This window comes from Peromyscus eremicus, chromosome 16_21 (assembly GCF_949786415.1).
Source record: "Peromyscus eremicus chromosome 16_21, PerEre_H2_v1, whole genome shotgun sequence".
Taxonomy (NCBI): domain Eukaryota; kingdom Metazoa; phylum Chordata; class Mammalia; order Rodentia; family Cricetidae; genus Peromyscus; species Peromyscus eremicus.
Window position 1 is genome coordinate 56,989,367 of NC_081432.1, and position 26,655 is coordinate 57,016,021.

At 46.1% G+C, this 26,655-nt stretch overlaps 2 protein-coding genes across 6 annotated transcripts in view; one reads left to right on the plus strand and one right to left on the minus strand.

Annotated features, from left to right (window-relative positions):
• Positions 1-7,363, plus strand: part of Pla2g7 (phospholipase A2 group VII) — a 46,083-nt gene extending 38,720 nt beyond the window's left edge. For all 4 annotated transcript variants that reach the window (XM_059281301.1, XM_059281303.1, XM_059281302.1 and 1 more), the window contains 3 exons: positions 1,589-1,759; positions 6,313-6,461; positions 6,874-7,363. In XM_059281301.1, the coding sequence (XP_059137284.1) occupies positions 1,589-1,759; positions 6,313-6,461; positions 6,874-7,010 (457 nt within the window). In that variant the 3' untranslated portion in view covers positions 7,011-7,363. The remainder of the gene's footprint in view (positions 1-1,588; positions 1,760-6,312; positions 6,462-6,873) is intronic.
• Positions 7,364-10,463: 3,100 nt separating this feature from the next.
• Positions 10,464-26,655, minus strand: Tdrd6 (tudor domain containing 6). 2 transcript variants are annotated; one of them, XM_059243995.1, is made up of 5 exons: positions 20,449-26,655; positions 18,648-18,775; positions 16,912-16,980; positions 12,606-12,669; positions 10,464-10,997 (listed from the first exon to the last, which is right to left on the minus strand). In XM_059243995.1, exons 1-5 carry the CDS (start codon positions 26,498-26,500, stop codon positions 10,888-10,890), a joined length of 6,423 nt encoding a protein of 2,140 aa, XP_059099978.1. In that variant the 5' UTR covers positions 26,501-26,655; the 3' UTR covers positions 10,464-10,887. The 2 variants fall into 2 exon arrangements, with proteins under 2 accessions (XP_059099978.1, XP_059099977.1); XM_059243994.1 differs by having other exon boundaries at positions 16,891-16,980; positions 20,449-26,654.

The window sequence follows — 26,655 nt, forward strand, 5'->3', positions numbered from 1 at the left end:
TCTTGAAAAAATACTTATTAGCAGTTTGTTTTGTGCACTTTGGCCCTTCTTCTTCTTCTTTTGCTGTTGTTAAGTTGGGTTCTTTCTAGTTGTCTAGTTGTTTTAAGTTCTTTGTGTATTCTTTGGGTATTCATGTCTCCCTCATGTGTGGATCGTAGCTTCATTGGATGAGTGTGTGTAGAGGCCGGGAAACTAGAAAGGGTCTCATGAGCAGTGAAAATAGAGGCTGTGTGGGAGAGTGGGGGAACGTAATAGAACACGTGATATGAAGGGTTTAAGTGAGGATGTGTGAACGGAGATGGAGAGGACTGGGTGGAGGGTCAGCCCGGATGAAGTATGCAGAGCGTGCCATAAAGAAACCTGCTACTTGGTAAGCTAGTTTTGAAAATAGTTTTCTCACCCCTATCCATCCCCCGTTGTCCTTATTTATCTCTAAAGGGTCCCATGTGTTCACTTGGAATCTTATCTTTATGTCTTTAGTGTGGCATGCTTGTGATAACATTGCCACCATTTTTATAGACTTCCCTAAGACACTGGGTTTTGAAATTTATCATCAGCTTTTCTTATCTTTTGTCTAAAAATAGAAGCTAGATCTAAAGTCACAGTTATTTGGGCCAAAGTCAGACAAGATCTCTGTTTTCTAACATTCAGAAACATTTTCTTTCTTTAACGTCTTATCCTAGACTCACATAGAACCAACTCTCTACGGAATGGGCTGGACCATTTGAGACATTTTCCCCTCATATAAGGGCATTCTCTGCTGTCATCTACTCAGCATATCAGTGGATTTCCAAAAAGGCCAGGGAACAGGATCAACCTTAGTGGGAAGAAGAAAATTTGATTCTGAATTTTTTAGATTTATTTTTATTATTTTTATTTATGTGCATCTCTCTCTCTCTTTCTGTGTGCGTGCGTCTCTTAACCATGGAGACATCTTTCTAGTCCCCAAAATTGTACTTTCACAAGGTGTGCCTCATGTGTTTTACCCTCTAAATACAGTCCTATGTGTCTGGGGTATCTTGTTACCATGAAATAGGTGTAATAGACACACTTTGAAGCACCCAAGACTTTGGAGATGGGCTGGAGAGATTGATCAGCAGGTAGGAGCATGCACTCTTACTCACTTCCCAGCACCGCGTCAGGCAGTTCACAACCACACCTAACTCCAGCTCCAGGAGATCTGGCGCCATCTGCTGGCTTCTCTGGAAATCTGTACATACCCCTTACCATGTACACACACACACACACACACACACACACACACACACACACACAACCCTTAAGAACAGTGTTTGAAACACAGAAGAAATAAGGCAAAATTGCAATTTTTCAGTTTTGAAGAAATTTCAACTGACTTAAATGTATTTTGAAAACCTTGTGACAAAAATGAACATGGAAAACTTTTAAGGAAATAGCCTTCTTTATGTAATGACTCCTAAAAGAGGTAATCAAGCAGTACCAGGTCAGCTGTGTCCCAGAGTCCAGTGTCGCACCCTTGAGATCCTTGTAGTAAGTCGGTGTGGTGGGACGGTCTCTGCTGGCCGGCCTGTAACCCGTCATTCTCCATCACTGCCAACAATGTCTGCAGATGCGGGGTTGCTCTCGATCCATGGATGTATCCAGTGAGTGAGGAGCTCTACTCCAAAATCCCTCAGCCCCTCTTCTTCATCAACTCTGCACACTTCCAGACTCCGAAAGACATCATGAAAATGAAAAGATTCTACCAACCCGGCAAGGAAAGAAAAATGATTACAATCAGGTAAGTGCTCACGGGCTAGATGATGATCTGCACTTGGAACTCGGGGGAGCCATTGCAAAATGGCTGTGCTGTTGTTAGATTTTTTTTTTAAATGAAGACTATATCACCTCTAGTACTCTTAGACTCTCTCTCTCTCTTTGTTTTTGTTTTTGAGACAGGGTTTTTCTGTGTAGCCCTGGCTTTCCTGGAACTCACTCTGTAGACCAGGCTGGCCTCGAACTCAGAGATCTGCCTGCCTCTGCCTCCTGAGTGCTGGGATTAAAGGCATGCACCAGCACAGCCTGGCTTACTCTTTCTTTTTTGATGTGATGAATGTGTTTTGCCTGTCCGTCTATGCACCAAGTGTGTGCAGTGTCTGCAGAGGCCAGAAGAGGGCATCAGATCCCCTGGAACTGGAGTTGCATACAGTTGTGAGTTACTATGTGGGTGCTGAGAGCCAAACCTTGGTCATTGGCAAGAGCAGCAAGTGATCTTAACTGTGGAGCCGTCATCTCTCCAGCCCCTGACTTAAGTGAAAATGCTTTTGGTGACATTAATTACAGTGCTTATATTGACAGTTTTTATATATATATATATATATATATATATATATATATATATATATATATATATACACACACACACAATACACACACACACACACACACACACACACACACACACGAAAATAAAAATAAAAAAAGACTTTTAAGCAAAAGTGGAATGCATCTTACTGCTCTCTGAATCCTGGTTGATTGCGGGGGGCGGGGTGGGGGAATAGGCAGGAAGCTGTACCTAGAATAGTTCCCCTTTATCAATAGTTTAGCTTTCCAGCTTCCATTTTCATAGTTTTAGTTATCTATGGCCAGCTGGGGTCAGGAAATACTAGCCGGGAAAATTCTAGAAGTAACAATTGACTTTTTTAAAGTGTGACCTGCTCTCCAGAACATAGTGAAATCTTTTACCATCCTGCCGTGATGGGAACCATTCCTTCATCCAGTGTGTGAATATTCCATGTGCAAACCTCCTGAGAGTCACCTAGTGTCACCCCAGTCATCACACCAACTACCCAACTATCAGGCTGTTACAGTATCCAAGATTAAATACAGTTCAGTCAGCCAGTGAGGAAGAGAAAGAGAAAAAGAGAAAGATGATTACTTTTCACATTTTTTCTTTTTCTTCTCTCCCTCTTTAACATATTGTTTTGGTTACTTTTCCGTTTTGTGTTAAACAACAACAACAACAAAACAAAACAACACTCTATGGGCTGGAGAGATGGCTCAGCAGTTAAGAGCACTGGCTGCTCTTCTGGGACATCTGAGTTGTCTTCCCAGCACCCACATGGCAGCTCACAACCACCTGTAACTCCAGTGGGGATCAGATGCCTTATCCTGGCTTCCATGGGTACTGTACATGTGATGCACAGACACAGTCAAGCAAACACTCAGACACACAAAAGAAAAATGATTAAAATCTCAAAAAAAAAAATCAAAAAGAGCACTCACGGCTAACAAAGAAGTAAAAGAGAAAACATACTCTGGAAAGAGTCAGATTGCAGTTCAAGGTGACAACCTGTCAATGTCACATAGCATCTGCAGTCACAATGCAGGGGGCAATGAATCCTAGGCACAGCTCACTGTCTCCTTACATAGTCCAGGTTCCTCACCCCAGGAAAAGTGCCAGCCACGGTGGGTGGGGCTTCCCACTTCATTTACCCAATCAAGAGAATTCCCCAGAGGCGTACATGGGGTCTGTCTCTTAGATGATTCCACATTATATAAAACTGACAACTGAGATTTGTTTTTGTTTCTAGACAGGATCTTACTAAGGAGCCCTGGTTGGCCTGAACTCACAGAGACCTGCCTGTCTCTGCCTCCTGAGTTCTGGGATCAAACACACCACTACTCCCGACCCACATATATTATTTTTATTATTATACATTAGGCTTCTTGTATTTTTCCAGGCATCATTCCAGCGCTTGGGGGATTGATGTAGGAGGATTGTGAGTTCGAGTCTCCACTGGGCCATATAGACATTGTCTCAAAGAAAGGTTTTATTTCATTATCAGTTGTTGTTAAACTCTTATTACATCTAATTTATAAAATAAACTTTTCATAGGTGTACAGGACAGGAAAATATAGAAAAATCACAAACAGGATGGTCCTATCTTTGCCTTACTTGCTCCTGCCCCTCCCACATAAGGGAAACTGTAGGGCATTATATCCAACCCGGTGAAAGAATGGGAGGAGTCATTCCCTACTGGAAATGGCAGTTGGGAGAAGTGGCACCGTGTGTGTGTGTGTGTGTGTGTGTGTGTGTGTGTGTGTGTGTGTGTGTGTGTGTGTATCGGATCCTGTAGAATTGAGAGTTAGACAGATGGTGAGGGACATTTGTTCGTATGTTCCCATCTCTAATTTCTAAACAGAAATCTTACAGCGCTCTCAGCCCTCGGGCGAAGCCTCCTTCTGCAGTCAGGAAGCAGAGATGGGGAACACTGGTGTTGAACTCCCTGTATCCTTCTCACACAAGCTGTGACCCCAACCGAGGCGCGCTGTCGTGCTGTGGGTGGGTCTTCTCCAGCTGTGCCTGCTGCAATTTCTACCTACTTCCTTCCTGGACTCACCTCTTTACCTTTCTCTCTTCCCTTCTCTGTGAGAGCCCCGGACTGGAGATGGCTCAGTAGGTAAGAGCACTTGCTGCTCCCGCAGGGCACCAGAGTTTGGTTCCCAGCACCCAAGTCAAGTGGCTCATGACACCTATTAATTATAACTCCAGCTCCAGGGGATCCAATACCCTCCCTTGGCCATGGTGGTCACCCGCAGACATGTGAGTACCCACATAGAGAACCACATAATACCTATACACAAATAAAAATAAATCTTAAAAACAATCTCGTGGTCTTCTGCTCACACTGACACTTGTAGCCCAGCTGCCCAAGGCCTCACCAGTGCACTGAAGAAAAGCCTGCCCCTGCCTCAGACCAGCCCCACACACGCCTCTTTCGGTCTCTACCCTTCTCTCTGCATCTTCTTGATTGTTACTGAAGGCTCTCAGTCCTCCATCTTCGGCTGACACAACCTCCCCTCACGGGAGATGTCCCCGTGTTGTTGATAATGCATTTCTTTCTCTGCTCCAACAGTGTCTCAGCCTTCTCCACACTCTGCTCTCCGCTCTCTCATGTCGCCATCTGTACTTGCTCTCCTTATGTCTCTGACTCTCATTTTGCCTAGAATGCAGGGAGGAGGTGGAGGGGGTCGGACGACTCTTGGTTGAACATAGCGTAATAGAAGAATGAAGGTTGGCTTCTAAGGACAGCCTCATGAGGAGGGAGAGTTTCCCTCAGTGGTGCTGCTCCAATACTGTGTTTTAACCTTGGCATGGGAGCTTGAGAACAGGACAAATGTAGGTAGAGATGCTCTACTCCAAATAGGGAAAGTACAAAATTTCCCCGACGTCGTAGTTGAAGCCACTGGAGTAGATGGGATTGGATAGGGAAGCGCTGTTCTGAGAACAGTCTCTCCAGGAATGCGTACTGTAGATGTGAGGAGAGTGGAGAGCCAAGGAGCAACACGGGGTGGTCAGGTCAGAAAGGAGGGCACAAGTGTGGGGGGAACAGAGAAAAGTGCAACAGACACAGGAAGTATCTGATGTCCCAGAGGTAGACCATGAAAACACAAACCCTCGGAATGACTGACCTGGCTGATGGTAAGCTGCTACTGATAAATTAGAGAGCCGTGTAAGTGGCGTGTATAAGCTGCTTACAATGAAATCCAGGGGCTGTTCTTTTTAAAAATCTCTCATCTACACTGCTCTGACTAGCATTAAATATTACGTACGGTAAGGGACGGGGTAGGTGGTAGACTCTTTAACACATACTACATTCCATCTTCTCAGAAGTAGTCTGGTTAATGGAAGGTTGTAATTTATTTCCCCTAAAAATAAGATACAAATCACACCAGTTAGTTTTTGTCAACTTTATACAAACTGGAGTCACCTGGGAAGAGGGAGTTTCAATTAAGGTATGACCTCCATCAGGTGGTCCTGTAGGCTTGTCTTTGGGGGCATTTTCTCGATTAATGATTGATGTGGGAGGGCCCAGCCCACCTAGGAGGATGCCACATCTGGCTGGGGCCTGGTGCTATAAGAAAGCAGGCTGAGCAAGCTGTGGGAGCAAGCCAGTAAACAGCACCCCTTCCCGGTCTCAGCTTCAGTTCCTGCCTCCCGGTTCCTGCCTTGTTCTTGCCTTGACTTCCCTCAGTGAAGGATGGTATGGAATCTGGAAGTCAGCTAAACCCAAGTGGCTTTTGGTCGTGGTGTCTATCATAGCAGGGAATGTAAACTAGGGCACAATTTTTTTTTTTCCCAGCAGGAAGAGGCATTGCATTTTATGATCCTTACATGAATGTCTTTGACCCTCAAATACATCGACAATGATCAGATTCCACATTTTATTTCCTTGTTTTGCAGAGGATTGTCTAGCTGGGCCAGAATCATTTCTGGACTTTTGCAAAAAAGAAAAAAAAAAAAACAATTTTTTTCAAGCGCCAGGAGTTATAGACACCTTTCTCTTCTAGGGGCTCAGTGCACCAGAATTTTGCCGACTTCACTTTTGTGACTGGCAAAATAATTGGAAACAAGCTGACGCTGAAAGGAGAGATAGACTCCGGTGTAGCCATCGACCTCACCAACAAAGCGTCTTTAGCTTTCCTCCAGAAACATCTAGGTAAGAAACAGCCTTCCTCTGTGACTCAAGCTGCTTGCTTCTCGGGACAAAACCATTTTCTGTTCACTCGGTCTTAGTCTTCTTGTAGCTGTTCCCGTTTGGTTTTTAGTAGGCAGAGCAGTACGTTAATGTAAAAAGAAACACTTCAAAAGGTGAATTATGTTGCCTTGCATTCTTTAATGTGTGTGTGTGTGTATATGTATCATGTGAGGGAGGCTGATGTCAGCTTGCTTATCTCTAAGCCTCTCAGGAGGTTATGCATTTGCTAATGCAACTTGGCAACCTGAGACACAATACCATTCTGTTAACACAGTGATTGTTGTATAATTTGTGACTCTATGGTGCCACCTAGCGGCACACAACTGTTCAATATTCTTGACAGTTTATTATTATTTTTTATATATATATATAGGACTTCATAAAGACTTCAATCAGTGGGACTCTCTGGTGGAAGGACATAACAAGAATCTGATCCCTGGGCCACCCTCTGATGTAGTTACCCAGTCCCCGGCTCCGCAACGCTCTCCAGGATCACACACCCAGAATTAGAAGAGCTGGTTTCAATCTTCTTTTGAAATTGAGAGTGAAAATGAGAGAGAATGAGAGAGAGAATGGAAGAGATAGACTAATGTACCTATCCGAGTAACCATTTTTAAGTGTACATGTGTTATAGAATGGATGCCTAGACTAAGATTTTTTCCTATGTAAAGAACATAGAGTAGAGCATATGAAAATCATTACTAGTCTAAACCATAATTTTACAAAGCTGGTCCTTTGTGTTAAAAGAAAAATCTGCTTCCATATTATACTTACAGAAAAGTCTATTGATGGGAACGATGGCAGTGAAAATGTTGTAAATGCCCTAAGATTCCCAAACTTAAAATAAAAACAGATTATCCTGCCTTTGGTTTTCTGTTCTGAGCAGCAGGGTTGAGTTTGAGCCACATGAGAGTCTGTGTGGAATCTGGTAGCATTTCTCTGACTTTTGGCTGAGCTAAGAAACTTACATGAATCTGATCATAAAGCATTTGTCCTGGTGCAGGATTGGTCATGTTGTCCAATTTCAGCTGACAATGAAACGTGACGTGGGCGGGGTTTTTAGAGTACCTGGGACATGGGAAGGTTGGTGCTTTAGGTTTTTAGTACCTTAATCTCTGATGTGTTCTGTTGACTAAACAGAGATGCTGTGGGTGTTAGCTGTGTGAGGCAGGCCAAGGAGGCCCCTCTGACAACAGCAGCTAGTTACCCAAAGGCTGTGAAGGACACAAGGAAAATTTCAAAATTCTCAGCCAACTCGGGATGTTTTCAGTTTATATGACATAATAGTGTGGGATTAATAGCTAAGTGGAAGTTTACACAAGGATCTGAAAACAGTTTGTGTGGACTATGCCTGTGCGCACAGGAGCTGCATGTGTTTATGTGTGTGTTGCATGCACGTGCACATGTCATTGCACACATGTGGAGGTTAGAAGACAATTTTGGGCGTCCGGCCCTGCCTTCCACCTTGCTAGTCAGCTTCTCTTTGCTGTTCTCTGTCCCACATACCAGGCTAACTGGCCCCCCAACTGTCAGGGACCCTCCGGTCTCTGCCACTTATCCCATCAAGGAGCACCAGGATTACAGACGAGTCCTGCTGGCCCTGACTTGACCTGGTCTCTAAGGTTTCAAGTTCAGGTGCTAACCCTTGCTCAGCAAATGCCTCAGTCACTGATTCATCCCCCCAGCCCTTCATATGTCTGCACCTGAGAATCGTAGAAAATGAGTTGGTTTCCTGGAGGCTACACGAATTGAGGCTGTCCAGTAGTTAAAGACATATCCTGTTTTAGGCATCCTGTTGCTTCTGCAGTTTCTTCAGTGTGTGGCTTGGCTCAGCCTGTGTGAACAGGGTTGTCAGTTTTAATCTGCAAGCCTGGCTATGGCTGGATCCCCCTCTTGCCCAGTTGGTAGGTAACCATGCTCTGATTTGCCATCATTCGGAGCTTTGTGGTTCACGGTCACTGAAACTGAGAAATTGGACATTGCCTCCCTGGTAGCCATTCAGTCTTTAAATAGATAAAATTCCTTAACACAAAATGGAAGGCTTTTGTATTCTGGCCATAATGACGTATCTTCTCCTCATGATAATTTATAACATTTCTCTATGTCAGCCAAAGTATTACATTTATCCCAAGAAAAAGCCGTTTTTTTTCAATGATTATTTTGTAAGAACTTTGTGTGTGTGTGTGTACGCACACATGCATGCACGCACGCACGCACGCACGCACACTCATCTGCAACCAGTGCAGGTGCTGGTTGAGGCCAGAAGAGGATATTGCGTTTCATGGAACTGGAGATCCAGGCAGTTGTAAGCTGCCTCCCATGGGTGCTGAGAACCGAACTCTGGTCCTCTGCAAGCACAGTATGCACTCTTAACGGCTGAGCCATCTCTCTGCCCCTTCCACATTCTGCAGTGTGACTTCCTCTCCGTTCCCACGTACTGCAACCTTACCCACATGTTGTTGATGTTTTGGTGTTCTCAAGACAGGGTCTCGCTGTGTATGCCCGGCTAGCCTAGGACTCTCCGTGTAGACCAGGCTTGCTTTGAACTCTCGGTTCTACCTTCCTTTGCCTCCGAAGTGCTGAGGGTGAAGGCATGTGCCACCATGCCCAATCTTGAAGGTGCTTAATTCTCACTGTTCCCCTGGGACAGCAGGAGCTGATATTTCTATACACACACTTTCAACCTGTTCACAGTAGGCATACCTTTTTATTTTAGAAGTGGTTAAGTGTTGTGGCTGAAAGGATTTTTTTTATTCAAGAATACTTTTTTTAAACTTTTTTATAAAGTTTGTGGTTTATGCAGATGCTCAAAAGAGAAAAATGGAAAAATATCCAATGAGCTATAGTTTAAAAAATGCACTAGCACATTGGGCGTTTCTCACAGGAAAAGAGAAAAGTGCTTTACACATTTCAAGCACCTTTCATGTTCCATGTGATTTTTTAAAATCTAATCTTTAAAAAGTTTTTAAAAGATTTACTTTTATGTGCCTGAGAATTAGCCTGCCTTTATGTCCCTGCACCATGTGCATGCAGTGCCAACAGAGGCCAGAAGAGGGCACTGGATCCCCTGGACTGGAGTTACAGATGCATGGGCAGCCTTGTGGATCTTGGGAACCAAACCAGTGCCCTCTGGAAGAGCAGCCAGTGCTCTTAATGGCTGAGACGTGTCCTGATCCCTCTTCCCAATTTTAACGCTTCAAGAAGGTTTTATCACTACGGCATGGGTGAAGTTCAAGGCTTCAGGACCGTACACTGCCTGCCCAGGTCACATACCAAGTAGCACACAGCTCATAAACATGGCTCTGGACACTTTCCAGAGCACAGCCCATGGAAACAATTCTTCAAAGTATGAGCTTTGAAATCAGATGGATAGGATTTTAATCAGGTCCCTTAAAGTTTTCAACTGACCACAGGCAAATTAATCAACTTTTCTAAAAGCTTTAGTCTTTTTTTTCCTCTATGAAGCCTAGACAATATTAATATACACCCCAGAGTTCATAATGAAAATGGGAAATTGCCTGTAAAGAACCAGCTCAGGGGCCCTCTCTCTCTCCCTCCTCTCCCTCCTCTCCCTCTCCCATCATCTCCCAAGAGAGATGCCACCACCATCTCTCTTGATGACCGGGGTTCCATCCACAGGACCCACACTGGGTTAAGTAGAGCTCTCGCAAAGGCGTCTTCTGGTCTGCACATGTGTGCCCGTGCAGCTGGGTAACTCACAGGTAAAGGCTGATTTTTCCAATTTTTTTTTTTTTTTGACAAGGTCTCATTATGCAGCCCTGACTGGCCTGGAACTTAATATGTAGACCAGGATGTCCTTAATTTCACAAGGCTGCCCCTGTCTCTTGAGTGCTGGGGTTAAAGGTGTGTGCCGCCACAACCAGGTCAGAGCTAAGTTTTGATAGCACCAAGCTTACCCATGCCTCAGAGGAGAGACAGAAGATCAAACCACACTACCACAGCTGCAGGATAACCTTTATTCAAATCGTGTGTTGTGTTTGTGTATTTCCAAGTTCAAACAGAACAGCAGCTACCTACTAAGTAGACTGGTGAGGCAAAGCTCCAAAATCAAAACAGCGGTTCTGAAAATCTTGCTAACAGAGCTGTGCCGCCCTGTAGCACCCTGTCACACCCATTGTGAACCTAGGGTTTTCTATTTGAATATAAACAATATATTGAAAAGATACCTTTTTTATGAATATAGTAATGCGTTAGCAAATTGTTTAGCAAAATAAATTATCCTGGCTGAGAAGAAACACAAGAAGACTACAGGCCGAAAGACAAGCCCAGATACCTCTAAACCGCAGTACACAGGCTGCTTTGTCAACCTGAGATCTGTTGTTTCCGTCACAGATCTGTGTCCCCCCCTAAGGACAACTTCCAGTGGTCACAAGCTTTGAGTTTGGTCTGGGGACCACGTGGCTTGTGAAAGGCAGCCTCTGACTGGCCGTGTCGATACATGCAGAGTCGAATCAGCATCACCTCCACATTCCTCCTCTGAAACAGAAGAAAGGTCTGAGCTGAGAAAGCATGGAGATAACAGGGCAGGAAGGAAGACGGGTATCCTAAGAGGAACCCAGAATCATTCTTAAGAAATGAGTTGTCTTCTTTTTAATACTCCAGCTCTCTGTACCTAGTACCAACGCTTTTTTAAGACATTATGAAACTGGCTAATTTCATATTTTTCTAGAATGAGGGTAACAAGGGGGTCAATCAGTTTGTGGATTAGCCCGGCTTTTTCTCACATTCTACTGCAGCCACAGGGTGCAGATTTCATTCTGAATGTGCTACAATTCTAAGAACCAACATGTTGGCTTATTCTGTTTTCAGTTTATCGTGTGTGTGTGTGTGTGTGTGTGTGTGTGTGTGTGTGTGTGTGTGCACTCCCCTCACCCCCAATGGGGATATGTGGAAGTAGAGACAACTTGGCAAGAGTCAGTTCCTCCTTAGACCATGTACTGGTTAGGTGGGTGGTTTTGGGTTTTGTTTTTGTTTTTAACTTGACACAAGTTAGGCCATCCAGGCAGAAGGAACCCAGTTGGGAAAAGGCCTCTATTAGACGGGTCTTCAGGCAAGCGTGTGGAGCTTTTTCTTGAGTAATAATCCATGTGGAAGAACTCAGACTACTGTGGGTGGTGCCAGCCCTGGGTAGGTGGTCCTGGGAGGTAGAAGAAAAGTGGCTGAATAGGAACTTGTCTCTGAACTGGAGAGCAAGCCAGTAAGCAGCATCCCTCCATAATTTCTGCCTCTGTTCCTGCCTGAATTCTTGCCCTGAATTTCCTCAATGATGGACTATGATTGCCCTGTCCCAAATAAATTACTCTCCTCCCAAGTTGCTTTTGGTCATAGTGTTTATCACCGCAATTGAAAGCCAACTGGAACACATCATGTGGGATCCAGGGATAGAACCCAGGTCAGCAAGGCTTGGCAGTGGGCCTACATACCCACCGAGCCATATGGCTACCCACCAGTGTACCGTTTATGAAAAAGAGATGTGAAGTTCTGGCAATACCCAACCAACTGCATCTTGTGATGAAGATAAATGTCCAGAAAGAAATTTCAAAAGATTAACAGGCAGATAAATTCAATATGTAAGTAAACTAGTTCTGAGCAAGTCCCTACTTTTTACATTATATTTATTGTTTTGTGTGATGAGGGAGGATGGCCAGGTACGTGCACATGTGTGTGAAGGGGAGAGGCCAGCTGGCAAATACGGGGTCTCTCCTTTCACCATGTGGGTCCCTAGGTTTGAACTCAAGTCTTCAGGCCCGGCAGTAAGTGCCTTAACCTGCTCACCGATCCCTCTTGCTTGCCCTGAGAAAACAATTCCATGTCTTTTACAACATTGACTTGTCAAGTTCGGAAGTTAACTTCCAAGATTTCTTCAATTCACCAACAAATTCCCTCTGACATTTCAACAAATAAACCTCCTTGATCCTGATTAACCACATTTAAACGTTTTCCCACCACCACTACCGCCGCCACCTGGTTCTGCTGACATCCACAGAAGAAGACAGACCACTTCGGTTGAGAGATTAAAGTAAGTCTGTCTTTAGGACTTGGAAATTCTGGTGACAACATGGTGGTTTTAAACACCCAGGTTACCTTTGACAGTGGTGTCATCCGAAGACATGAAGGGAAGGTCCTTTCCCACGGTTTGGAACCCAGCCTAACAAATGGAACCTTGGAGTTATTATCATCGTTAACGTTGTAAACACAGTAGTTTAGAATCAGAACCTCACCACGGATGAGGATAAGTGGGAAAATGCACCCCTGATGAGTTATCATGGTTTGCTTTCTGAGCCAGGGGTTGGGATCAAAAACACGCCTTCTGTTTGCCAACCTCTCCCTCCCTGGCACATCTCTGCCAGAGCATTCCACACAGGCAAGGGAGTACCCTTTCCTGGATGTATGCTCTCCCAACCCTGGCAACTTTGTCCGATGAAGGAAGGAGAGGGCGTGTGTACAAACGGGTGTGCTAGTGTGCACCTGTAGTTCAGTACTTGGGGGAGACAGAGTATCAGAAGTTCAAGGTCATCCTCCACTATTTAGGGAGTGCAGGGCAGCCTGGGAAGGTGCAGTATACCTGGCCTCTATAGGGAACATCATACCGTACCTCCTGCTTCCAAACTTGGGGATCATAGAAGAGGGGACAGAAAGAGTGTAAGAGCCGAAGGCAGTGCATGATCACACGTGTGTTCGGAACACAGCAGGGCAGCTGCCCTCACAGGATCTTAAGACAGCATGCACAAGCCCTATGCAAACCCGAGTTAGACCAAACCCAGCACGGAGATGGGTGTTGGACCTTAAAGCCCACCCCCAGCCAGGGGGACAGTGACAAGTGGGAGAGACAGTTTTCTCTGAGAGCCTAGCCTCTGCTAAGTCAACTATGCCCCGGGGAAAACCACACACCCAGGACACCTGGCCAGCACAAAACAGCCTTGAAGGGGATAAAACAAAAGGGATTCAAAGCTGGGTGGGCGGGGAAGGGGAGTGGATTTGGGGAGAGCTGGGGGGAGGGGGTGACTATGATCAACACACATTGCATGAAACTCTCAGGGGACTGAAAAAAAAAAGAAAAAAGAAAAAATACAAGCCAAGCTTTGAAAAAAAAGGGGGAAATGGGCCATCACTCTTCAAATAGCTGCTGTTCATGGTGAGACTATTAATGTTATTAATGATTATGGTCTCTTCAATAACTGATAGCATTGTGTGCAAGTGAAACTTATTAGTCAGACATTTTGTGATAAAATTAATCATTCAGATAAAAATTCTTTAAAAAAAATCAGAGAGACACCTAGAGACTAATGGCTTTGTGTATCGTAAAGTCATGCACAGCTGAGTGACTCAGGATACTCATTTGTAAGTGGGTATTATCTGAGCTCACTCGCATTACAGAGAGGACCATTTAAGTCCCATTAGTAACCAAATCAAACAATGCTGACACTTTTCTCCTAAGTAGTTTCTCAGTATCTGCTAATTGGCCTAGTTAATGCCACCAGCAATTGTGTCTATGAATGTCCCATTTAGGGTTTTTTTTTTTTTTCATTTGCTTTTTCGAGACAAGGTTTCTCTGTTTAGCTCTGGCTGTCCTGGAACTCACTCGGTAGCCCAGGCTGGCCTCAAACTCACAGAGATCCATCTGCCTCTGCCTCCCGAGTGCTGGGATCAAAGGTGTGCACCACCACTGCCTGGCTGAATGTCCCATTTAGGTATTCCTAAATAAGTTCTCCCACCCTGCTTCGCCTGCTACAGGGTATTTTATCCAAGTAGAATTCTACATATCTATATTTGAGTATGGACTCTTCGAAATTCATAGTTGGATCCAACCAGAAGGGGGAAAGAAATGGAGGAAAATTGTGACAGGCTGTTGTGGTTTCACAAAGAGGGGTAAAGAGTGAAATTCAATGCTTTCACTGTCAATGCCTTATGGCCTTCCGGTGGTAGCCAATATGGACTGAGCTCCCTAACTTCTCTCCTCTACTGATCACAACTGACACTTCTGGACACAATGAAAATAAAGCAAATGCAAATGTCAAAAGTAAAAGGTTGACACCGGGGCTGGAGAGATGGCTCAGAGGTTAAGAGAACTGACTGCTCTTCCAGAGGTCCTGAGTTCAATTCCCAGCACCCACATGGTGGCTCACAACCATCTGTAATGAGATCTGGCGCCCTCTTCTGTGTACATAATAAATAAATAAATCAAAAAAAAAAAAAAAAAGGTTGACACCGACAATGAGAAAAACTGGGATTCACGGCAGGTGGGAGTTTCATTCCCCGTTCCCACCTATACTGCCTCCACACTGAGGGCAGGCCTGTGTGAAGATATGTCACTGTGATTGGTTTAATAAAAAGCTGTACAGCCAATAGCCAGGCAGGATTTCCAGGCATGGAGGAGGAGGAGGAGGAGGAGGAGGAGGAGGAGGAGGAGAAGGAGGAAGAGGAGGAGGAGGAGGAGAAGAAGAAGGGTGGAGTTGTAAGTAGATGCGGAGGAAGCATGGCATGTAGGAGATGAGGTAACAAGCCAAGAGCCATGTGGCAGCATGTAAATTAATAGAAATGGGTTAATTTAAGTTATAAGAGCTAGTTAGAAACAAGCCTATGCTATCTGCCAAGCTTTCATAAGTAGTAAGTCTGTGTAGTGATTTGGGAGCTGGTTAGCAGGACAGAGAAAGACTCACTACAGACCTGAGTTCGATCAATAACATTCCTATAAAAAGCTGGGTGTGGAGGAGCATGCTTGTAATTCCTTTGTAGACAGGGGCAGAGGGAGGCAGCAACCTGAAGCCTGCTGTCTGGTCAGCAGAGCCAAACTGAAGAGCCCCAGTTCCCAATGAGAGACCCTGTCTCAAAACAAACAAAAACCACCAGGCTGGGTGGCTCCTGAGGAACACGAGGCTGACCTCTGTATTCCATGTGCTTGTGCATACACATGCATGTATGCCCTCCACATCCACCAGGTGACACAGCAGGGCGGAATCTCAGTCTTAACCCCAACACCAAGAATGAGCTAAGGCCAAGTCTCAGAACCGCCCTGTGTTGTGCTTGGAAGAAGCTGCCCAGGAGTCTCTCACACCTGTCTACCATCACGTAAGCTCCAGATTGGCCCCTGAGTAGCTGAAGTACTGAGCAGACCTGAGCAATAAGGCACAGGCTTTGAAACCTGAACTGACATAGGAACCGTCAGCCATGGACAGGTGGAATTTACAGCAGGAACCTCTGCCAATCACTGAAACAAAAACCTCAGTCTTCTCCAGAGGGTATTTACAGGACCCGGGTCTTATAAGATTCAAAATGCTCAGGACATAACCCAGAATGACTCGGCTCACAAACCAGTAGGGAAACCTGAATCATTTCTCCAGGGAAAAGACAATCGATAGACGCCAAGTGATGACCAGGCATTGGAACTGTCAGAAGTAAGGAGTTCAAATCCAACCATCCAAACACAACCAACTTCAACACCCAGGGACACATCCTGATGGCTGTGGAGATTGCTCACCATCATCATCCTCTACAGACTACAGTGCCCCAGGCTGCAGCATCACCTGTGTTTGCTGTGTGTGTGTGTGTGTGTGTGTGTGTGTGTGTGTGTGTGTAAGAAATACTTAAAATTCAATGTAAACGGTAGATGGTGTGAGGGGAACCAAAGCACCAGCCTGCTGGGCTCTGCGGAGGGTTGACCGCAAGGGGCTGCTACTTTTTTGTTTTTACATTTTTAAAAATATTTCTTTTGTTTATGTGTGTCTGTGCGGGAGTGTGCATGATGAGTGCAAGTGTCCTTGGGGACCAGAAGAGGGCATCAGATCCCCTGGAGCTGGAGTTGCATGCAGTTATGAGCTGCCAAACGTGGGTGCTGAGAACCCAACTCAGGTCCTCTGCAAGAGCAGCAAGTGATCTTCAACTCTGAGCCATCTCCAGCAACTTCATTTTAAATTTTGTCCTATTTCTTGGATTTTTTTTTTTTTTTTTGCATCAAAAAAATATACAAGTATCAACATCAAACTTTTTTGGTTTTTTGAGACAGGGTTTCTCTGTGTAGTCCTGGCTATCCTGGAACTCACTCTGTAGACCAGGCCAGCCTCAAACTCAGAGATCCTCCTGCCTCTGCCTCCCTAGTGCTGGGATTAAAGGTGTGCCATCAACGACTGACTCACTTTTCATTCTTTAACTTCAAAGTGAAAAAGCAAGGAGTAAACCATGAATGACTAGTTTGCTCAAAGTGATACTTGGCCTCCAATCCAGAAACATTTTGATACTGATGTTTTCAACTGTTGTTGATACAGGTTTTTTCCCCTTCGTTTTTCTTAACACAAGGGCCTTGAGAAGTTCTTGTCCAACTGCCTTGAAAAACCAACAATGCTTTCATTAGTTAATGCTTACATAGTCGTACCTCAGAGGGGTTCTTATCTACCTTGGGGATACCATTCCAGACATTCTCGGGGCTTACTGTCTCCTCTACACCATTTGAAAGGTTCAAAACCTACAAGAAGAAAAAGAACACTTAGTAAAAATCAAAACCCAAACCAGAAAACCAGGCAAGCTCCACAAACTGTAGGCGATAGATGTGTCCCAGGAATCCTTACAATAAAGCGGTAAAAACAATTACACCAGGGGCTGGGGACACAGCTCGGTTGGTAAAGTGCTTGTCTTGTATGTACAAGTCTAGGCTCAACCCCCCAGGTGTGGTGACGCATGCCTGTCATCCCAGCACGTGGGAGGTGGAGACGAGGCTCAGCCACTCAAGGAAACCTTTTGTTACATGGAGAGTTCAGACCAGTCTGGGCTACATGAGGCATTGCCTCAAAAGAAAAAAAAAAAAAAAAGATTATATTAATTTTTTCCCTATACTTTAAACTCAGTAGTACAAACATGTTGAGTATTTATGTTAACAGATAAAAAATAATTAAAATTTAGACCTCAAGTGTTCCAAATTTAATAGAAAAAAACCCTACAATCAGGTAAGTGCAATAGAATGTAGTATGTACAGTGCTGCCCCCCAAGTTTGCATCTACATGTGCAAACATTCAGATAGATTACAGGTATACCACTCTTTCTTGGGGGTAGAGTTTGAAACTATAGGGAAATCTACACAGTAATATCAGAGTGTTTCTCAGAAGAGGAAATGGCTAATAGAAATCTTTAAAGATAATTTGGAATTAATTATGTGGTAAGCCAGGTGTGGGGGCGCACGCCTTTAATCCCAGCACTTGGGAGGCAGAGGCAGTCAGACCCCTGAGTTTGAAGCCAGCCAGTGCTGTACAGAAAAACCCCATCTCAAGAAACAAACAAAGTAAACAAAAAAACCATGTGGTGGATGGGATGGAATGAAGGGAAAATGGGGCTGCTTTATTACATACACCAAAGCAAAAGCGTGTGTGTGTGTGTGTGTGTGTGTGTGTGTGTGTGTGTGTGTATTTGTGTATGCAAAGTTTGTTTGATGTCTATTATATATAGTACAAAAGATTATGAAGTAATGCCTAAGGCTGGAGAGTACAGAGAGACTCTACAGAGGTTTGCCTGCACAATGTTAATGAAATTCATGTACGTTCTACACAGTGATTCTTCCATTTTAAGATTTGTTGATTTATTTGTGCCTGTGTGTATCTGCTTGTCTGTATGTGCACCACATACAAGCAGGGCCAACTCAGGCCAGAAGAGGGCATCTGCTCCATCGGTGGTTGTGAGCTGTCTGATGGAGTGCTGGGAACCCAGCTGGGTTCCTCTACAAGAGCACAAACACTCTTAACCACTGAGCCATCTCTCCAGCCCCAGCTATCCAGTCTTAATGGTGTAAAAATGTATATTCTTGAATCCCACCTCCAGAAATTCAGACTTGGTAAGTCAGGGCAAGGCCCAGGAATATCGAATTTAAAGAACAGGCCAGCGACCCTAGAACATCTGGTTTTCCAGATTGCAGAAAACAAAACAAAATAATACCACAATAAACTCTAAGTCCCTGCCAGTGTTTACGTTAAAAAGTGTGGTAGATTTGATTCTCCCACACTTCATTAAGTTGACAGGAGAACTGAGTAGGGACTAATAAACAGGGACAAACAAATAGTTCCCTGGGTCTTTGGCAGTCTAGTGTTGTTAGTAAAGCTCTTATAGCAAGCACCCCTTGAAATAAAGTCCTTCACTCTCTCTTACCCTTGTTCCTTCTTCGGTTACTTCCAGAATCTCACACTTAGACCACGTGTTCCTTAGGCTTGACCACACAACACATTTCGATCCAACAGAGAAGCCTTTCAGAGTGTAGGTGTTCTGGAGCTGGACTGCTAAATTGAATACAGGAAGACTCAGTGTGCATAGCCTAGCACCTTAGTGAGACATGCAGGAGAAGCTCTTTCCTAGTCTAAGTTTTCTGTCCTTGTTTAATCAGTAACATGCAAGTCACATAGTAGTATATTTTCTATGTATCTTTTTCCTCAACTATATTATGTATAAAATATATTGTATTTCATACATATGTATATATGGATGTATATGGGGTCCTGAATCCATACAATCCTAACCACGTCGCCCAAATAATAAAACTAAAAACCACCATTAAATTTGACCTCTAATGCTTAAAATTACTACTAAAAGCTGGTACTGTACTATTAGCGAAAGTGTTGTAGTTTCATGGCCTGTACCCTACCATACATACACATATGAAAATTAAAGTCTTGGATACACATGTGAAAAAAAGAATACAAGGTATTTTTCTTTTTGAGTCTGGGCTACTTAGCTTAACATAATGTTCTCCAGTTCCATCCAGTTTCCTGAAAACGTCATGCTTTCATTTTTCTTTGTCGCTAAATAAAATCCCATTGAGTATATTTACCACATGTCTACTGCTGGACATCCAGGTTGACGCATTCATAGCTTTTTGTGAATAAATGCAGCAATAAACATGGATAAGCAAGTCTGCTGGCTAGTTTTATGTCAACACAAGCTAGAGTAATTTGCTAAGAGGGACTCCCAGCTGAGAAAACGCCTCCATAAGATGTGCCTGTGGGCAAGCCTGGTGACGTGAGAGGGCCCAGCCCATTGGGGGTGATGCCACCCCTGGGCTGGTGAGCAAGCCATGGGGAGCAAGCCAGTAGGCAGCACTCCTCTGTAGCCTCTGGATCAGCTCCTGTCTGGAGGATGATGGATGACAAGCTATAAAACAAAGTAAACACTTTTCCTCCCCAAGTTGCTTTTGCTCATGGTGTTTTATCATGCAACTCTAATCAAGACAGCAAGACTGTGTGGGAGGACTTAGGAGCCCCTTGGGTATATGCCCAAGGAGGGCTGTAACATACGGCAGTTCTATTTTTAACTTTTTGAGAAATCCTCCTATCAATTTCTATAGTGGCTCGGCCGGTTTACACCCCCACTAGCAATGATCAAGTCTCCCCATCCATCGCAGCCAGCACTGGCTGACATGTGTTTCCTGACGACAGCCATTCTTACTGGGATAAGGGATTTCAAAGTACTTTCAATTTGCATTTTCCCTGATGGCCAAGAACGTTAAATGTGTTGAAATGTTTTCTGTCTCTTCTTATGAGAATTGTCTACTCAGTCAATTGGCCAAGCTGTTGATTGGAAAATTTTGTGGGTATTTTTTTAATGTTTAATTTTTAAAGATCTTTGTCTATTTCTGATGTTAGCCATCTATATGAAATATATCTGGCAAAGACTCACCCATTCTGAACATATCTTAAAAGATTAGATTCCTTACGGTTTACATGGGATTGTCCTTTTAAGACACAGACTTTAGGCATTTTGCTTATTTTTTAAAGTATTTCATTTATGTGTATGTGCCTCCGTGTGTGCAAATGCCCTTCATAAAATTCAAATCTGAATGCCTTCCTTGCATTAACGTTTCGTAAAAACTGTACCTCACACAATAGCTACCTGCCACCCCTTTAAACAAAAAAACAAGAACCACAGAAAGACTTCAAGTTGAAAGAGAGCAACATACCTGGTACAGCGCTCTCACACTTCCTTCCGTCTCTGGCTTCCTCCTCGGAGAACAAAGGTGCCAAGGAGGCAGTGTCATCTCTGTTCTCAAAGCGTGGAAACTCCTCTTCAAACAGGTTCATGTCGTCAGGTGTGGGGGAATCTCCGCTCTTCCCGTGGTGGAGGAGTGGTGACATGCTGTGGCCATCATCAGAGGAGACCTCACAGCTCGACTTTCTCCCCTCCTCCTCGGCACACCGGGCCTCGGGGCTGTTCGAACTGACCGTGGCCGACAGAGGACTCAGACTGTCCTCCAGAGACAGCTGGGGCGTGGGGAGTTCGATGTCCAGCGGCTTCTCGGCCTCGCAGTCCAGGGGAAGCTGCACCATAAAGGGCTCCAGGGCGGCCCCGGCCTCACTGCCTGGGGACAGGGGAGCCAGGGGAGGCCCCAGTCCCAGCTCCTCTTTCTCTTCCTCCCCGACAGGGGAGTGCTGCAACTCAATGGATTCCAGTTCCAAGAATTCTTTGCATTCGTCATCGTCATCGGGGGAGAGTGGGATCTCTAGTGAATTCAGTTCCAGTAACTCTTTCGGCTCACTAGCATGGGACATTATTGGGTTAAACCCTGCAATGAGGCAGTTATCCTCAAACTTGGCTCTGTCCACAAAAGGGTAATCCACGGTACCTTCCAGCCTCTCGGGACCCATTTTACCTTTGCGGGAGTTCTCCACAGCTTCAAAAATGTTCCGGGTGCTAGGTTCGTATAATTTGCTTGACTTGGTTACAATGTTTAAATCTTTTTCAAGACTCTCCGAGAGCTCATCTGCCCGGGATTCCACATACAAGGGCTTCTCTTGTGCCATTTTATGACTTGGTTTCTTGAGGCCCAGGTCGGGACTGGTGGGCCCGAGGCCTCCCTTCCTCTCCGCGCCAGGCTTCTCATAGTACAGGTCACTCTTGGGAGCGCCCATCTTAGCATATTTCCTCATCTTCTCACTGAGGCTCTTGCCTTTGCTTCTCAGCTCCACAACTGCTAAGGGGATGTCACAAACGTCCCTTCTGATGTCCAATATTGTTATTTCCAATACACCTTGTGTAACTATCTCATAAAAGTAATTTTTTCCCTCTCGGGGGCATGTACTGCCAGAGACATTGAATCCAGAAAGGCAGCATGGGAATGCTTGCATGGGGACCGACAGAAGTTCAGGTGGGATGCTCCAAAGCGCTTTGGGGTCCACACAGTCCTCCACGTTCCCGAAGTCCACAAGCCGGACAGACACGAGGTGATCTTCACTTATATTCGTGATGAGGGCTCTGTAATAATGTCCATCTTCTCGGCACCTCACGATACACGGATCTCCGATTTGGGGACACTGAGTACAGCTTCTGAGTTCTGCCAGCTGCTTTGCCGCACTGTGAACCTCCGTTTCCAAATACTGCAGCTTCTCAGAATTGGCAAACTGACACCAAAAGTATTCAGGTCCGTCTACCATGGTGGCATAGGCTCTTATCAACTTCATTTTGGGATTATACCAGTTAAGAAACACGGAAGTGTCAATGTTGGGTTTGTTGGCAGACTTCGAACAGTCCCCTTTTGTGATGGTGGTAAGCCCCATTTGGGATTTTTCACTGAATGGAAACATGCTAATCAGATCTTCAGCGATGACTCCATGCTCATCCGAGAGAATCACTTCCCAGATGCCTTGGAATTTAACAAATTCACATCTTATCCGAGCCTCATCCGTCCTTTGGGAAAAGTAGCCCACCATTTCCTTACAACTTACTACATCCGGTACCCAAAACCCCCTTAAGGAGCAATGGAGGCACAGTGTCGGTAACATGGCCTCGGCGGGGCCAAGCTTACCTGTTCTGCTGGTGTGGACCACAGACATGTTGCCATAATCTATAAACTGCACCGAGAGAAGGTCATTGGGTTGTTGTTCCAGGACCGCTGCTCGGTACCATAAGTTATCTTCTGGGAAAATGGCACATATCACATCCCCACTTTGCCAAGGCGGACCTGTGTGACACTGGGGTCTTGTTCTGACATCATTTAATCTCTCTGAAAGACCATTGATCTCAGCTTCATCTTCTATCAGCTGGATGTAAAAATCTGAAAGGTCATTAATATGCGAGACATAGATGGAGGTCTTAAAACCAGGGGCTATCGTCTTTTGTGGGAATTCACAGAACTTTGGAGGAGGCTCATCTTTGCTGCCAGGTTCCCCCATTCTTCTGTCAGGAAGGGTGGAGTCGAGTGTGGTGGCACTCACAGGTGAGCTGGCAAACGCATCTTCTTTTTTTTCTCCGGCTAATGGAAACCCTCCATCATTCTTGTTTCCCACAGAGTCCTGGTATGTGACTAGGTTAGCCTTCGTCGAGCCCTGTGAATATTTGAGCTCCTTACATGCTGGGCTGATCTTGGGTCTGCACGATTCCCCCATCATCTTTCCACTGTGTGATTTGCTCTTTCCCGACTTACTCAAATACTCTGTAGATGATGACGTCATGTTCTCTTTCTTATCTTCAAGGGTTTTGGTCACGCAGAGGATTATTTCATTCTCCTTGTCTTTTTTTCTTGTGCTGCTTTTGTAACCAAGGAGCCCTAGCTTCTCATTAATACTAGCATTAATTTGGATACCTTCATCATAGAGCTCTATAATCAGTCTCCCATCTGGGTCTTTTGCTACGACTAAAGCCTTCAATGACTTATCTAACACAGTCTCCTGAAACCACGCTGGAACTTCTTCTGGCATATGATGAGGAATGTCAGATAACGAACATTTAACAGCTTGCATAGGTAAAAGTAAAACATCGTAGGCATCTCGAGGGATCGGGAGCAGATGATCACTTGCTATGTAAGTGTTCCCAAAGTCAACAAAGAAGACTTTATACGGCTCTTTTTCTATTATTATTCCCCTATACCAGTTTCCATCAGTATATTTGGCAAGGCACAACGTCCCAGGGATCAAGGTGGATGCTTTTAAATTCACCAAGGCTTTACTTAGCTGCACAATGTTGTATGACAATTGTTCTAAAATATTTGTATTTCTTGCGAGTTGGCAATAAAATGTCCAAGGGTCCTCAACATGCGTTACGTACACCAATTCTTCACTTCCGATTTTCAGGTCATGTGTAGAATAGTAGTAAGAACGTAGCTGAACAGAGGGTTCCAAAGGCTTCTGGAGCTTTACAGGCCTAGCCAGTCTCTTCTCTACCAAAAAATGGCAGGCACTCTGAAAGGGCGTTAGCAAGTCCACAACACTGAACCACTCTTCATCATCCCTTGACGCCAACGCGAAGATGGTACATTTTAATTCTAAGTTATTCTGCCAAGCGTTATCTATAAACCCGCTAAAGGCCTGTACCGCCTTGTCATCCCAAACAAACGGATTGTCACCAGTGGGCTGAATTAAATTATAAAGACTGCACCGAAATGCCTGCGCTCTAACCTTGAGAAACGCATCACTAACCGAGAGTATGTTCTTCATAGATACCACTTCCTTGTCTCCATAGTCTACAAATACCACTCTGATGTGCTCCAAGGACTGGGCGCCGCTAATCAGGGCCCTGGACCATCTTCCGCTGGCTGTTCGCTTGGCCAGACAAGCGCGCGTGTCCCCCTCATAGGGAGCCGGCTCACTCTTGCAGTAGTCTTCAATATTGCACATCAGAGTTCTGAATTTCTGTGCATCCCCCGTCAACTGACACCAGAAGGAGCCAGGGTTTTCAATGTGAGACACCTTGACTTCGATCGTACTGCCCACTTCCAGCTCTCCTTTACCGCAGCAGTCTGGCTTCCTTTCCAGGGAATTCAGCCTAAGGAGAGAAGAATCAGTTGTTCCCTTCTCTTTGTCCTGTCCACTCTGTCCGGAGGGAACATTCGAAAGGCTTCCTGTGTCGACCAAAGCTTCTGAGAGGGATACAGTTTTATTGTCTTTCTGTTCTCCTTCCACGTTCTCGGTAGAAGATATTTTGCTAGTGTCTGCCATAAAATGACTTGACACATGCCCCGGGGAGTGGGCACTGAGTCTGACGTTTTCTTTTGTTTCAAATTCCTGGTACTTGGCATATCCAGCTTGAGCGATGACTTTGCTGATGTTTGCCTCCCCTGTTCTGGACTCATCAAGAATCTCTATGACGTACTGACGATCCTGCTTATCCAGAATGTGGACCACTAATTCTTTGTGGAGTACTGTCTTTTTAAAAAATGAAATTGCTTCCTGGCTCCAAGTTTTCCCCAAAGGCCAGATGTCAGCCAGAGAGCACTTCAGAGCCAGGATCGGTAGCTGCCTGAACTGAGGCAGCAACATCCTGACGTCACACCAGTCCACGTTCTCGGAATTGCCCCGGTCTACCAAGAACACATCCACGCTCTTGCTGTCTAAGCGGGTGACCATGGCGCGGTAGTAGCCGTTCTCTTTCCACTTGACACAGCAGACGTCCTCGGGTTCAGGTTTCAGAACAACACCGTCCAGCTTACTAGCCGAAGAGTAGAAGCTGCACATTCTCTTCAGCAGCTTGCTGAAGGTGTTCTTGTGCTTTCTGAGGCGAATCCAGAACTCAGAAGGGCTCTTAACAAACTCCACCTGGGCATCATAGAAGGCGTTCATCTTCAAGCTGATGGACCTTAAGGACGGGAGGGAAACTTCCTCCTCCATCTCCTCAGCCGGGGACTGAGACTGAAATGTCACTTCCATGTCACCGTCCTCCTCCTCTTCCTCCTCTATCCCCTGGCTCTGAAGAAATCGGTCCGCCAAGCAACAGGACTGTACTCCGAACACGCTGTTGAGATTAATTCCATCTTCCCCGTACAGGGTCACATAATACATGTGCTCAAAAGAACAGTAAAATTCAATCTTTGCATTCAACGCTTGGCCCAGGATCAGAGCTTTCAAATCACCTACTTGTGACCGAGACCAGCCTCTCCCACAGTCCCAGAGTCCATACAGAGCACAAGGGTAGGTCACCACGGGCATTCGAAAATACTCAGGCAGCAAGTATCGAAGGCTGCTGCAGCTCACTAACTCTTTCCTTCCATAATCGACGTGAAGCACCTGGGCACAGCGCTGAGGCCTGAACGTCTCAAGCAAGAGAGCCCGGTACCACTGTCCATCTAAGCCACAGGAGGCACATGGAGACCCCGGCTTGTCTGGGCTCTCCTCCCTCGCCTCCCAGGTGGCACTATCATCCTCTATCCCCGTGGACGCCCGATATACCTGGGCCATGCTCTCAGAGAGGCGGTGGATCTCCTGCGAGAGGCTCCGGAGCTGGCAGTGAATGCGGTGGGGATGGCACACTTGGGTTACGACCACAGGCTCCGTCACTCCCAGCTGCAGTTGGGGATAGAAGTAATCCAACCCAGGATGCTCTTGTTTGGGGGCCGCTCGCGGGAGAACCGGAGCTGCTCCGGAGCAGCCCAGCCCAGTCGCAGTCAGGTAACGTTTGAGCAGGGAACAGAAGAGACTGTCGGGCACCTGCCTGGCCAGGCCCAGTTCCTCCATCTGCTGAGACACCATGGGCACCTCCAGCAGCACCAGGCGATGGAGGAGCAGCACGTCCAGGACTCGTCCGTGCACCTCCTTACCCTGCAGGTTGCTAAGGAAGTCCACAGCGCTAGGGGACCAGTGCTGGGGTTCGCCGCCGCCGGTGCCACCGCCGCCCGTGGGCACCAGGCCGGCCAGCACACAGCCCAGCACCTCAGAGGGCAGGTGGAAGAACTCGCTGCGCCCCGGGGCCAGCGAGCCCGCGCCGGCCGTGATGGTGCGGCCCTCATCCAGCAGGAAGACGCGGCTGTCCTGCGCCTGGCGGCTGACCACGCGGCAGCGGTGCCACATGAGCCCCACCTGCACCAGGCACAGCTCTCCCGGCGATGCCGAGGCCCCACCCAGAGCCCACGGGCCGCGCGTGGCTGCGGCCTCCTGGATCTCCTGGCTCAGCCGCACGTACTCTTCCCGCCGCTGGCCCACCAGTCCCCACAGCTGCACCGGGATCACCTCGGGATGCACGTCCACGAAGGACACCCGCAGGGCCAGGGAGGCCCCCGGAGTGGGCAGCCCCGGAGTCGAACTCATGTCTACGGTTGGCGCAGAGCTGCTCCGCGCGTCCAGAGACAGTCCCACCGAGCCAGGCCCAGGCCACCGACGACGCCAAGGGAAAGATGCCCGGAGAGGGGACCCTTCGGCCAGGCACCCGGCGCAGGGCCTCGGGGACTCGCGACTGGTAGCAG

Coding starts and splice junctions, on each gene's coding strand:
- Tdrd6 (XM_059243994.1), bottom strand. CDS start 26,500: ATGAGTTCGACTCCGGGGCTGCCCACTCCGGGGGCCTCCCTGGCCCTG. Junction 16,981..18,647: donor TAACCGAAGAAGGAACAAGG/GTAAGAGAGAGT, acceptor TTCTTCTTGTAG/GTTTTGAACCTTTCAAATGG. Junction 10,998..12,605: donor GGATGACACCACTGTCAAAG/GTAACCTGGGTG, acceptor CTTCTGTTTCAG/AGGAGGAATGTGGAGGTGAT.